Raw genomic sequence first — 12500 nt, forward strand, 5'->3', positions numbered from 1 at the left:
GCTGTTTGATATCCATATAACATTACACTCACTCTGCTGCAATGGCTCAAACATAGCCAAGCTGCACCTAGAGTAGTGTTTCAGCAGCACCAAAAGCAGTGTTTAAATCTCCACCAATCACACCTGCCTTCACCAAAGAGTTGATTGTTCTAAAGGTTGACCTCTGTCATAAGGTTCGGCAGCATTCACAGCAGCACATGTTGTTGATTGACAAGTAAAAAAAAAAACCTCTTATGTCGTAAAGGAACAGTCCACCGTGTTTCAATAGTAAAGTGTGTTCTTCTCTGACCTGAGATGAGCTCCTCCAGACCTGCCTCGTCTTCGGACACGCCGACGCGCCCCCTGTCAGCAAGGCGCACGGCCCAAACTCGTTAGCATTAGCTTAGCTCAGCTTTGCCGACAGACAGCATGAGGTGCCTTAAGTTTGGGTCGTGCGCGTTGCTGACTGGAGGGGCGTCCGAAGACGAAGCAGGAGGTCGGGAGGAGCTCATCTCATGTCAGAGAAGAGCACACTTTATTATTGAAACACAGTGGACTGTTCCTTTAATTTTGACCATTGAACCATTCTCACCTTTGACCTGCTGCGCTCCCACGGTGACGGCCACAGACTCGGCGCTGGGCTCCCCGACTCCATACATGTTGACGGCGCGCACCCGGAACTTGTACTCGCGATCCTGCTGCAGCTTCTGTACCGAGTAGGACGTGCTGTTGCAGGAGGCCAGCTCCGTCCACTTCTTGTCAACCTGTTAATGTGTGTGGGTAACACATTGTAATAATCATGTCTGCCTATAAAGACTTCTTGTCAACCTAGATAGATAGATAGATAGATAGATAGATAGATAGATAGATAGATAGACAGATAGATAGATAGATAGATAGATAGATAGATAGATAGATAGATAGATAGATAGATAGATAGATAGATAGATAGATAGATAGATAGATAGATAGATAGATAGATAGATAGATAGATGGATAGATATCACTGTCCTACTGTTGGTCATCTTCTACTTGCAGTACTGCAAAATTCCTGTAGAGGTCTCCCACTGTCCCACCCAGTTGGTAACACTTTATAATAATGTCTGCTTATAAAGACTTAGTAAACATTAACTAATGATGAACAAAACATTAACAAATGTTTTTTTATTATTATTAACTACCTTATTCATGTTTATTAAAATATCTACAAATAATATGTTCAAGATTTTACAAACGTTTTAACAGAGTATTTTATTCATCTACAAACAATTTGTAAATGTTTGATAAATATAAAATATTAACATAACATTTACCAGTCATTTACAAACATTTGTTAATGTTTTGTACATAATTTGTTTATTATTTACTAATCATTATTAATGCTTTACAAGCACACATTATTCTAAAGTGTTACCATTGTGTTAGGACAAGGCACGCCATCTGTTATAAATTTGCTGAATAGCAACAGAATAGAACAAGGTACGAAGATGAAATGGAACGCACACTGGTTTTTTCGATGCCAGGTTTATTCACAGACGGTCTGAGCGAGTGGCATCTCTTCTCAAGTTAAGTCCAGAATAACAATGACCAAATCATAATGTATGTACTACTAAAGACTCTGTGCAGTGTCAATGTAGTGTATGTACTTTGGTACACTTATGTCAATAAGTACTAAGGCAATGGTGCATATTAGGCTACAGCCCATTGAGCACATTCATTTTTTTTTATCCTTGACCTACATATTTGGCATGTTCTTAAAATCTGCCAAACCTGTGCTTTTGTTATTATGTTACAGCACATTGCACTTTTTTATGTATTGTGCTATACAAATACAGAACTGTATTTTTCATTACTGTTATTATTATTATTATTATTATTATTATTATTACTATTAAAAGTGAAAAAGTGAAAGCCCATTGGGAAACTCCAACTCCCATTGTCATTGTGACACAGCACTCCACAGCACACAAGTGAACACTGCACACTGCACACAACGAAATTGCATTTATGCCTCACCCGTGCAAGGGGGCAGCCCTCAGTGGCGCCCCATGGGGAACAGTGCGGTGGGACGGTACCATGCTCAGGGTACCTCAGTCATGGAGGAGGATGGGGGAGAGCACTGGTTGATTACTCCCCCCACCAACCTGGCGGGTCGGGAGTCGAACCGGCAACCTCTGGGATGCAAGTCTGACGCCCTAACCGCTCACCCATGACTGCCCATATTTATTTATTTATTAAAGCATCAGCTAAGTGTAACATATTGTAATATAGAATTGTTTACCGAGTTCCAGATTTCCAGGTTGTAAGACTTGACGATGCTGCCACCATCGTATGTGGGGCCGTACCACGAGAGGGTCAGCGAGGACTCGCGGATGTCCGAGGCCGCTGGCACGCGGGCTGGGGGATCTGGCTTGTCTGTGGATGGAGAGAGTGGATGTTGACAGAAAGAGAAAAGGTTTGGTCAATACGTTGGTCTTATCTTTTATTGGTCGGTGGGGGAAAGATATGGGCTAAAGACCAATTTTTGTTTAGTGATCTGGTTTGTGATGTGGTGGAGGACGAGGAGAGAAAAGGAGAAAAGATTATGCTTAAAGGTGCACTGTGTAAGATTTTTAGTTGTTTATTTCAATAATTAATGCTACCCATTCACTAATGTTACCTTTTCATTTCATGAATACTTATCGCCACCATCAAACCTAAGTTATATGACTGGGAAAATTGCACTTTTCATACATTTCATACATTTTCAGCTGCAAAAATGACTGTACTTGGGCCATACTAGAAAATATTAGTTTATTACTTAGTAAACTTTCATGAAAAGATCAAATTTGGCAATAGGCAACCCAGTTTCAATGAGCAGCATAGTTGCAGTACCTTTTTTGACCATTTCCTGCACAGTGCACCTTTAAAAAGCTCAACAAGTTGGTCTCATGTTTATCAGTGGACAATGGAGAGAGATGACAAAATGATGGTCACCCTGTGTTTAATATTCAGAATACATGTAATGAACACAAAAGGCTTTGGAGTTTAAAAATCCATGGTCATAGCAACTGAATTTCCTTTTGCTTTGCTGAATTTCCTTTTGCTCCAGAAGCTTTCTAGATACCTATGAAAACATTTTGCTCTTCTACTCTTGCGTGCAAGCTTTTTTAAAAAGGGGCATCTTGTATAGGGCGACACAACTGCAAAACAAAAACTGAGAAGTGGGACCAAGTTCCAAGTTCCAAGTTCCAAGTTCCAAGTTCCAAGTTCCAAGGTGTCTGTTATTGTGATCTGCTAGAGATGGAATCATAACCTACTATGGACTTCCAGATCCAGGTTCCAGGTTGCACATTCCACCAGGCAACAATTTACTTCAATGTCACGAATAATCTCTTAAGTGAGTTATGTAAGCCGAGTAATCCCCCACCAACCATCCTCACACACACACGTATGCACACATGTACATACGCATGCGCACACACACACACACGCACGCTGGCATGCACGCACGCGCGCACATGCACACACAATATATTGTACACAGTATATCCTCACAATTATCGCACATCTTTATAGAACTCTTGATGTACTGCAGAACTATGCCTACAGACGTCATCAAGCAATTGGGTACTGCAGTAAACTACGTAGATAAAAGAAAAAGATTTATCGCTCACTGGGACAGACAGAGAGAGAAATGGAGAGAGAGAGAGAGAGACCAGAGAGAGACCAGAGATACAGAGAGACAGAGGGACTAGAACGATGAGAGAGAGAGAGAGAGACAAAGAGACAAGACAGACAGAGGGTAAGGGAGCAACAGAGAGACAGACAGAGAAAGAAAGAAAGATAAATGGAGAGAAAGAAAGAGGTGGCAAGTTTAATCCTGCACTGCTCTGAGAAGCCTTCTATGGTCAGGCCAAGAGACACTCAGGCCGGGGAGACTGTAAAGGAGATAGAGCCTCCTGTCCATCCAGTGACACGTTTACAACCGCCATCCAATAAACAAACTGGCAGCACCCGCCGGTGTACTGTATACTGTGTGTGTGTGTGCGTGTGTGTGTGTGCGTGTGTGTGTGTGTGTGTGTGTGTGTGTGTGTGTGTGTGTGTGTGTGTGTGTGTGTGTGTGTGTGTGTGTGTGTGTGTGTGTGTGTGTGTGTGTGTGTGTGTGTGTGTGTGCGCGCGCGTGTGCGTGTGTGTTTGTGTAGAAGACGGTGTATTCACATGGCAGTGCTGGGTTATAGCAAGGCAATTACAACTATCGTAAACACGGCACGCTGAGGGGTAATGGCGAATGAAATCAGGCGGGTAATCACGCCAGTTAAAACAAACAGGCAATAAAGACGGAATTACAGTTGAAAACATGCAACGCTTTGATGTATGCAATCATAAAAAGAAAAAAAAGGTTGCTGCTCTGCAACATGAAACAGAGCTGGTGAAATAGAAAACATTCCTTTGCATTTCACTGAATGCAGACAAATAAAAAAGACACATTTGGCTTGGCTTGGCTTGGGTCATTTGGCTCTGTGACCGAAGAAGACTTACGTAATACAGTGGACTTCTCATGCTATTGTTGTTGATCCTGTGTGTGTGTGTGTGTGTGTGTGTGTGTGTGTGTGTGTGTGTGTGTGTGTGTGTGTGTGTGTGTGTGTGTGTGTGTGTGTGTGTGTGTGTGTGTGTGTCGTGTGTGTGTGTGTGTGTGTACGTGTGTGTGTCTTGTGTGTGTGTGTGTGTGTGTACGTGTGCGCGTGTGTGTGTGTGTGCGTGCGTGTGTGTGTGTGTGTGTGTGTGTGTGTGTGTGTGTGTGTGTTTGTGTGTGTGTGTGTGTGTCTTTGTCTGTGTGTACCGTATGTGTATCTCTGCCCATATGTTGGCAAAACATATACTATGTGTATGTGTGTGAATGTTTATACTGTATGTCTGCCTACTATGTGTGTGGATGTGTGTACAAGTATGCCAATGGGTGTGCACATGACACACAGGACCGTATTAAGACACTCTGGTGCCCCCGGGCACTACACCTCCCAGGTGCCCCCTTTATCAACAATATTTATGAGGGTTGTGTCATGTGGTGCCCCCTAACTGGCTGTAAATGGTCGGTGCCCCTGGGCCCTGTGCTACTGGCCCTTATGGATAATCCAGCCCTGATGACACAAACTAACAATGTACAGGTTGAGTGAGGGCCTGTCTAGTTCCAAACGTGTTGTACAGCTCTACTGTGTAGCTGCCAGATTGGTGTGTATGTGTCAATGCAAACAAATAAAAAAGACAAATTTGGCTGGCATTTGAATTACGTAATAACGACTTCTCATTGTGTGTGTGTTTGTGTGTGTGTGTGTGTGTGTGTGTGTGTGTGTGTGTGTGTGTGTGTGTGTGTGTGTGTGTGTGTGTGTGTGTGTGTGCGCGTGCGTGCGTGCGTGCGCGTGTGCGTGTGTGCGTGCGTGTCTGCCTGCAAATCTGCTGCCCAAGTGTATGCGCTTCTGCACATCAGACATTCCAACGATGGACAAGTTGAGTGAGGCCGATTTCGTTCCAAACTTGCTGCTAAGGGCTGTTGTGTAGCCTCGCGACGCCATCCTCTGTACTCCACCCAAAGATTTTGGCTCTGCACATCGTCTGGCAAAAGCCTCGAGCTCGGTTCTCCCAGTGTTTCGCCAATCAGCAAACAGTTGAGAGTGGTGACGTAGAACTCACCCGCGAGCTCCGTTACTGATTGGTTATGGTAACTATATTCACACTTTCGTTTTGTTATTTGTATGCTTTTGCGACGCTATAACGTAACAGGCATGCTAATAAAGCACAATACGGGTTTTAATTTGAGTTTGGAACTTCAATTAATTTAAATGATAGAGTAAGATCAGACCATCTCCCATCGTCCACGGAGATGGATTCCTCATGGCTTTTGCTAGACTGATTGACGGAGTCAACAGTCGGCTATTCGCCCAGGCTACTGTTGTGTGGCTTACGAAGAGCTCCTGTTGGAGTGGTGTTTGTGTGTGTGTGTGTGTGTGTGTGTGTGTGTGTGTGTGTGTGTGTGTGTGTGTGTGTGTGTGTGTGTGTGTGTGTGTGTGTGTGTGTGTGTGTGTGTGTGTGTGTGTGTGTGTGTGTGTGTGTGTGCGTGCGCGTGTGCGTGTGTGTGCGTGCCGTGCGTGTGTACGGGTGGGTCAAAGACCTCCAACATGAAATTGTCCTTCAGTGTCAACAGATAGTTTTGCATACTGTAACTGTAAAAATCATGATTTTCTAATTTTTTTTTCAAGTGAATGTATGAAAGCCAAGCCAAAAACAAGCATGGGTTTTTTGCATTTACAGTAAGCAAAAGTATCCGCTGCACTGAAGGACAATCTTTGACCCGGGCGTGTGTACGGGCGTGTCATGTGTACCTCCCTGTGTATGCCTATGAGTGTGACATACCTACGATGGAGAGGTTGAGTGAGGCCTGTTTGGTTCCAAACTTGTTCTGCCGTGGTGTGTGTGTGTGCGTGCGTGTGTGCATGCGTGCGTGTGTGCATGCGTGCGTGTGTGCATGTGTGTGTGCCTCCCTGTGTGTGCCTCCCTGTGTGTGTGTCCATGAGTGTGACAGACATACCTACGATGGAGAGGTTGAGCGAGGCATTTTTAGTTCCAAACTTGTTCTGCAGCTCCACGTGGTAGCTGCCCGAGTGGTCCTGCTCACTGGAGGCGATGGTCAGCAGGCTGCTGTTCTCCGTGGTCTCTATGGTGATACCCGCATTTCCTGACTGGATCTGGAACCAAACAGAGGCAATAATAGGTAGTCTTTCGGTTGCCCTGGCAACCCTTCCTACCTTTGGTTGCCCAATAAAACATTTAATGTCAAGGTAAACACATATTCAGTGTAGAGGGGAGGTTGGAAGGTTGCGGTTGGTGCGCACCCAGACTTCTTCTGATAGTTTGCTTCATTTTCTTTATTTGTTTCTAATTATTATTATTCAACAACAAGAATGAACAAACAAAAACAACAATGCAAAAACAAAGCAACAAACAAACAAACAAAAACCCACAAAAACAAAACCACATCACAGAGACCAGGCTCTTTCACCCCCGCACTTCCCATCCCCCCCACAACTTCCCAAACCTCCCCATCTGCAACCTGTGAGAAAATGTGATTTTCTCCATTAAATACACGTCATTGACCAGGGCTGCGTTTCCCAAAAACTCTTAAGGAGTACTTAAGCCTAAGTAGTACTTCAGTGTGAGGGGCCGCCTAAGCAATATACCAGAAATAGGTCTCACATCATCACTAAAATGTATAAATACACTATTTTACCTCGCACATGCACTTTAGCAAGCATTTTATTTGCCTGTACCAGAACAGAACATTGTATGTAGGCCAACACAATTATTTTATGCATACACTTTTGGTGATATGATATATTGCCTAGGTGGCCCCTCATACTTAAGTACTACTTTGGCTTAAGTACTACTTAAGAGTTTTTGGGAAACGCAGCCTAGATCGGTCCATTCCGCTACAGTAGGTGCGTCTTGTTGCAAACAGCGCCTTGTGACAGTTTTCCTTCCAGCAGATATCAAAATACCAAATAAATATTTGTTTAGGTGTACTTATCTGTTTGTATGAAAAGAAATAAGTTTGCTTCATTTTCACACATTTTCCACAGCAGAGAAGATACAAATGTTTCAGCCATTGCCTTCGTCAGTGTCTAGTCTTCCTGAATTTATCTTACATGTCTCCCATGATCACCTATTTCTAATTAGATTTAGGGATGACAAAAAACACATACATGTATTCATAAATAGGTTTTGTGGTATCCTTGGCTATGCATCAGTTGATGCCACCTCAATGCAAACCTCCAACTATTTGAATGCAAAACACCCCATATTTACAAAGGGCTTTGGTTTGGTGACTGTGTGTCTCATCGTCACATGCCTTCACATTTAAATCAGGTTTATAAAAGGCTAGGCTCATTTGAATTGAGTTGAGTGTCTCTCTACTCATTACTCAAGATAGAAGATTTAATTATGAGACTGAGAGAGAAACAAGAAACAAGATGCCGTGCCTCTATTTTGAGGCTTAATTAGGTCCTCAATGCAGTTGTTGTTTAGCACACCTGCATTAGTACTGCCACACATGTCATATTACATAAAATACTATTTGCGATCATCATAACACAGAGATGCAACACATGTCCACAAACAGAAATAATAGTCCTAATAAAAAAAAAATGGTTATTGTTGCACAGATGGAAATGGATGACATCATCAAGAGTAAACTTGGTTCATCGGACAACCCGTCATGATATGATATGATATGATATGATATGATATGATATGATATGATATGATATGATATGATATGATATGACACGATATGATATATGACACGATATGACAAGATATCATATGATATGATTTGATATGATTTCTCTTGTGTGTCACTTACTGGCTTCTTAAACCTCATCCAGGTGCAGGTGATGGGCGCGGCACCAGTGAAGTTGCAGAGCAGGTCCACCTTCTTCCCCGCCAGGATGGTCTGATCGCTGGGGAACTGGGTCACCTGAGGACCCGACCCTATAGCAGGAGCATACAGTAGGAGAGAGATGAAGGGTGGAGGAGGGAGAGGACGACGTAAAATGGACCACAGGAGATATATGTTCAGAGGAGTAGATGTGTGCACATCCCACCCAATGGGCCAGGTGCAGGAGAATCAAAGCAAATATCCAGGTAAAAAGGAATAAAGTCCGCAAACACTGCTCAGCTTCTTGTGAAAATGTAATAGCAAGAGTGCACCGTTTCTTCATCAGATATTTTCACAAAAAGACAAGCAGTGTTTGCGGACTTTATTTCTTTTTACTGCAGGAGACATAGACAGACGGGAGGATCATGTGGAATGAGATAGACCATACAGTCAGACAGACAGGCAGGCCAGGCAGTCAGACAGACAGACAGAAAGGGAAAGTGTGATGGAGACAGATAGTCTGATATCAGACAGACAGACAGACAGACAGACAGACAGACAGACAGACAGACAGACAGACAGACAGACAGACAGACAGACACACAGACAGACAGACAGAAATCCAAACTGAACACAAATCAGGAGCCCACAGGAAAAAAAAAACATTGTCATTGAATTGCAGAAACCGAAAAATAATAATTTTCTGGGTTGATGCATGTTTTATTAATCATTGTTTTAAATGCTTTTCCCACAAGACTGCTCATTTAGGCACATAATTACCCTTCTAAATGCTGAGATCTCAATGCTTACCACTGAGCAATCTACTGGGGAGTAACTTGGAAAAATGCGTGTTCTGCTTTTTTCTGCTGACCATGAAAACCACCACCACCACCCCCCCTCGACCTCCCCAAACCATCTCATATTAATTTTGATATGAAACAGAAGAACAGCATTGGCAATCAGCTAATGTGATAATTTGATTTCTTACTGAAAAGACAAAACGCAGCACACAGAGACTTCCCAAGTGACGGTTGCTGCCAATGGAAATTATCTCTTTATTTAGGCAACCGATAAGTGCGGCGGCTCACATAGAGGACAATGGTGCAATCGGCCCTCATGTTTAGATTAATGGAGAGGAGAGAGTGGAGGCCTATGAACTCCCTTGCATTGTTAATGCAATGGAAAATTCTAGATAAAAATACAACACAACGGTGGAGGGAAGAAAAAAAAGTGACTCACCCTGTTTGGTAGGAGATTTGGGAGCTTGTTTCTTCTTTATAAGGGCCTCGTCTGGAGAAAAATCAGACACAACAACACACAGTTATCATTAGGTACTCATAGAAACATTCATAGTAGTACCTAGGGCCGCTGACAGCTTAGACCGGGCCAGGGAAAAAGTCATGTGAAGGGCCCCCTCACCTAACACGTACAATGTAATGAGGACCCAATCCGGCCCCCCCCTGTAGACTTTCCTGGTAGTACCACTCAAGACTAATGTTGGTTGACACAGCTCCTAATGTTATGACAGCTGTCTTGATGCTGGGGCTATTTGGTTGGAGATATGGTAGGGCTGTAGGCCAAAGACACGTCCAAGACCAGGACTAGTCAAGTCCTAGACTAGCTTGGGACAAGATCAAGTCCAAATAGATTAGTCCAAGTCCGAGTCACCTGACAGTGTAAATCAATGAAAATGACGAATGACAATAACGTGAATGTTTGAAGGTAACCAATATGCCATGCAAGTGAAGATAAACTATGTAATATGTCATTAGATAGGCTACTTTATAATCTTCTTCTATGGTGGCCAGTGTACTAAGCTAAATCAAGACGGACTCAGGCGAGTCCAAAAGCCGTAATTGGCAAGAGCAGTGTCCGAATCCAAGACAAGTCAAACTCCAACTTCTAGTGAGTCCATGTCCAGGTAGGAGATTAAGAGGGTTTTTTATTGTTAAAGGCCATCCTCTGTAGAAACACACAAAATTACAAGAAGAAAAACACACACAAATACACTAGCCTAATATAAATTAGACCTAATATTCATAAAAAGGAGTTAGACCTCCTTGTATGTATATACTACTGCTCAGACTGATGAGGAGACAAAAAATACATGACACAACGCAAGAACATGAGCCAGACATACATGTTTACCACTTTGACAAAATGCAATGTGCTTGAGTCTGACGAACGATGGAACATAACTGTTGGGGACAGATGTATTTATATGTGTGAACGATGTGGGGGCGCATGGGAGAGTGAGCACAGGAGCTCCAGAGAAGGCCAGGCTCTCTGCCGGCCGCGTCCCAGCCAGAGGGCCTGCTTGGTGGGACGCTGGATGCTGGAATTCCCCTTATAAGGACATGCTATAAATAGGCCCCCTGAAAAGGATCCAGGAAATGTCCTGTGCTGTGCTCTCTCTCTCACTTGCCCTCCCTCTTCCTCTCCCTGTCTCTGACTCTCTCCCTCTCTCTTGCTCTTTCCCACTCTCTCACTTTCTCATCCGCTCATTTTCACAATCTTACACCCCCCAAAACAATCTCTTTACCCCCCCATCCACTCCATTTTTCTCATTCAGTATTTGTTCTGTAGGTTTGTTCAGTAGGTTTGTTCTGTCTGTCTGTCTGTCTGTCCGTCTGTCTGTCCGACTGTCTCTTTCTCTCTCTCTCGCTCTCTCTCTCTCTCTCTCTCTCTCTCTCTCTCTCTCTCTCTCTCTCTCTCTCTCTCTCTCTCTCTCTCTCTCTCTCTCTCTCTCTCTCCATACCCCCATGGCCCATCCTTCTCCATCATTCTCTCCCATTTACTCAATGGGGTTGCTGCTAGATGTCATGTGACAATATTAGAGGGGTGTAAGCCCTGAGCAACAAAATTTTATTACTTGTTACACTCCGTTATCGTTCCGGTCCAGTCCTGGATATGTCCATGTCTTTGAATGGGACAGACAGAGAAACATAATTTCAATTTCCTTGTATTAGAAGAAGGAAAATTCCACACACTGTTGCTGCTCATCGATTTATTAAACACAACGCTTCAGGCGGTCTTCGTCAGGTGTATAAGTCAAATATGTTTAATAAATCGGTGAGCAGCAACAGTGTGCAGATTTTTCCTTCTTCTTTCTGTTTTACTTTATGTGTGCGCATATTTTCTCACACTAATTTCCTTGTATGACCAGTACATATTCAAAAAACCCTGAGAATAAAGCTGGCTTGACTTGACTTGACATGACTTTTCCTCCAGTCTGCAGACTGTCACTAGCGCTCCCCAAAGGCACTGGGTCATTTTAGGCCATGTGTTCCTCCCTTGCTGTGGCCCATCTTTCTCCATCATTCTCTCCCATTTACTCAATGGGGTTGCTACTAGCTATCATGCAACAATGTTAGAGGGGTGTAAGCCCTGAACAACTAACTTTTATTACTTGTTACACTCTGTCCTGCTATCGGTCCTGTCTTGCACTTTAATGTCTGTGCTGTTAACAGCAGTTCTGGATATGCCTATGTCTTTGAATGGGACAGAGAGAGAAACATAATTTCAATTTCCTTGTACAACTTGACTTGACTTGACTTTTCCTCCAGTCTGCAGACTGTCACTAGTGCTCCCCCAAGGTACTGGGCCATTTTAGGCCATGTGTTCCTCCCTTGCTGTGCTCCAATCCCCTCTGGTCAGCATCGCCCTCCTGCCCCTCCTCCATCCCTGCGTACTTGTCTGTGTACTTGTCTGAGTTATGGGCTTCTTCTTAAACTTTGCTCTTTCTCTTTTCTCTTCCTCTTCTTCTCCCCCCTTTGCCTTGTCCACTTGTCCCCCCGTGCACAACAAGCGCAAGCATCGCAACCTGAGCGGCGGAAGTCCTTATTTCTCTGTGGAGGGTAAGCAAACTGGGCGAACAGAGCAAATTCGCCAGGGGCGAAGTGAACTGAGCGACCAGAGCGAATTTCAGAGATTAAACTCAAGCCAATATTATGTAATGAGCTATGACGTTGTTTGGCGAAAATCAATTGGCATGTTCAAAGCTCCGATAACCTCAGGCTGTCAAGCCAGAGCCGTTATGTGATTAACAAAATCAATGTTTCTCAAACTTTTTCAGACTGAGGACCATTTTGTTCCCCCAAAAAATGTTCAG

At 43.6% G+C, this 12500-nt stretch overlaps 1 protein-coding gene across 1 annotated transcript in view; it reads right to left on the reverse strand.

Annotated features, from left to right (window-relative positions):
* The window catches only part of mylkb (myosin light chain kinase b), a 41689-nt gene that overhangs the window by 14811 nt on the left and 14378 nt on the right, over positions 1-12500 (reverse strand). The window contains exons 4-8 of the mRNA XM_063217253.1: positions 9629-9679; positions 8375-8502; positions 6545-6701; positions 2261-2394; positions 572-743 (exon numbers count right to left, since the gene is read on the reverse strand). Coding sequence (XP_063073323.1) covers positions 572-743; positions 2261-2394; positions 6545-6701; positions 8375-8502; positions 9629-9679 — 642 coding nt within the window. The remainder of the gene's footprint in view (positions 1-571; positions 744-2260; positions 2395-6544; positions 6702-8374; positions 8503-9628; positions 9680-12500) is intronic.

Source organism: Engraulis encrasicolus, chromosome 15 (genome assembly GCF_034702125.1).
Source record: "Engraulis encrasicolus isolate BLACKSEA-1 chromosome 15, IST_EnEncr_1.0, whole genome shotgun sequence".
NCBI classification, from domain to species: domain Eukaryota; kingdom Metazoa; phylum Chordata; class Actinopteri; order Clupeiformes; family Engraulidae; genus Engraulis; species Engraulis encrasicolus.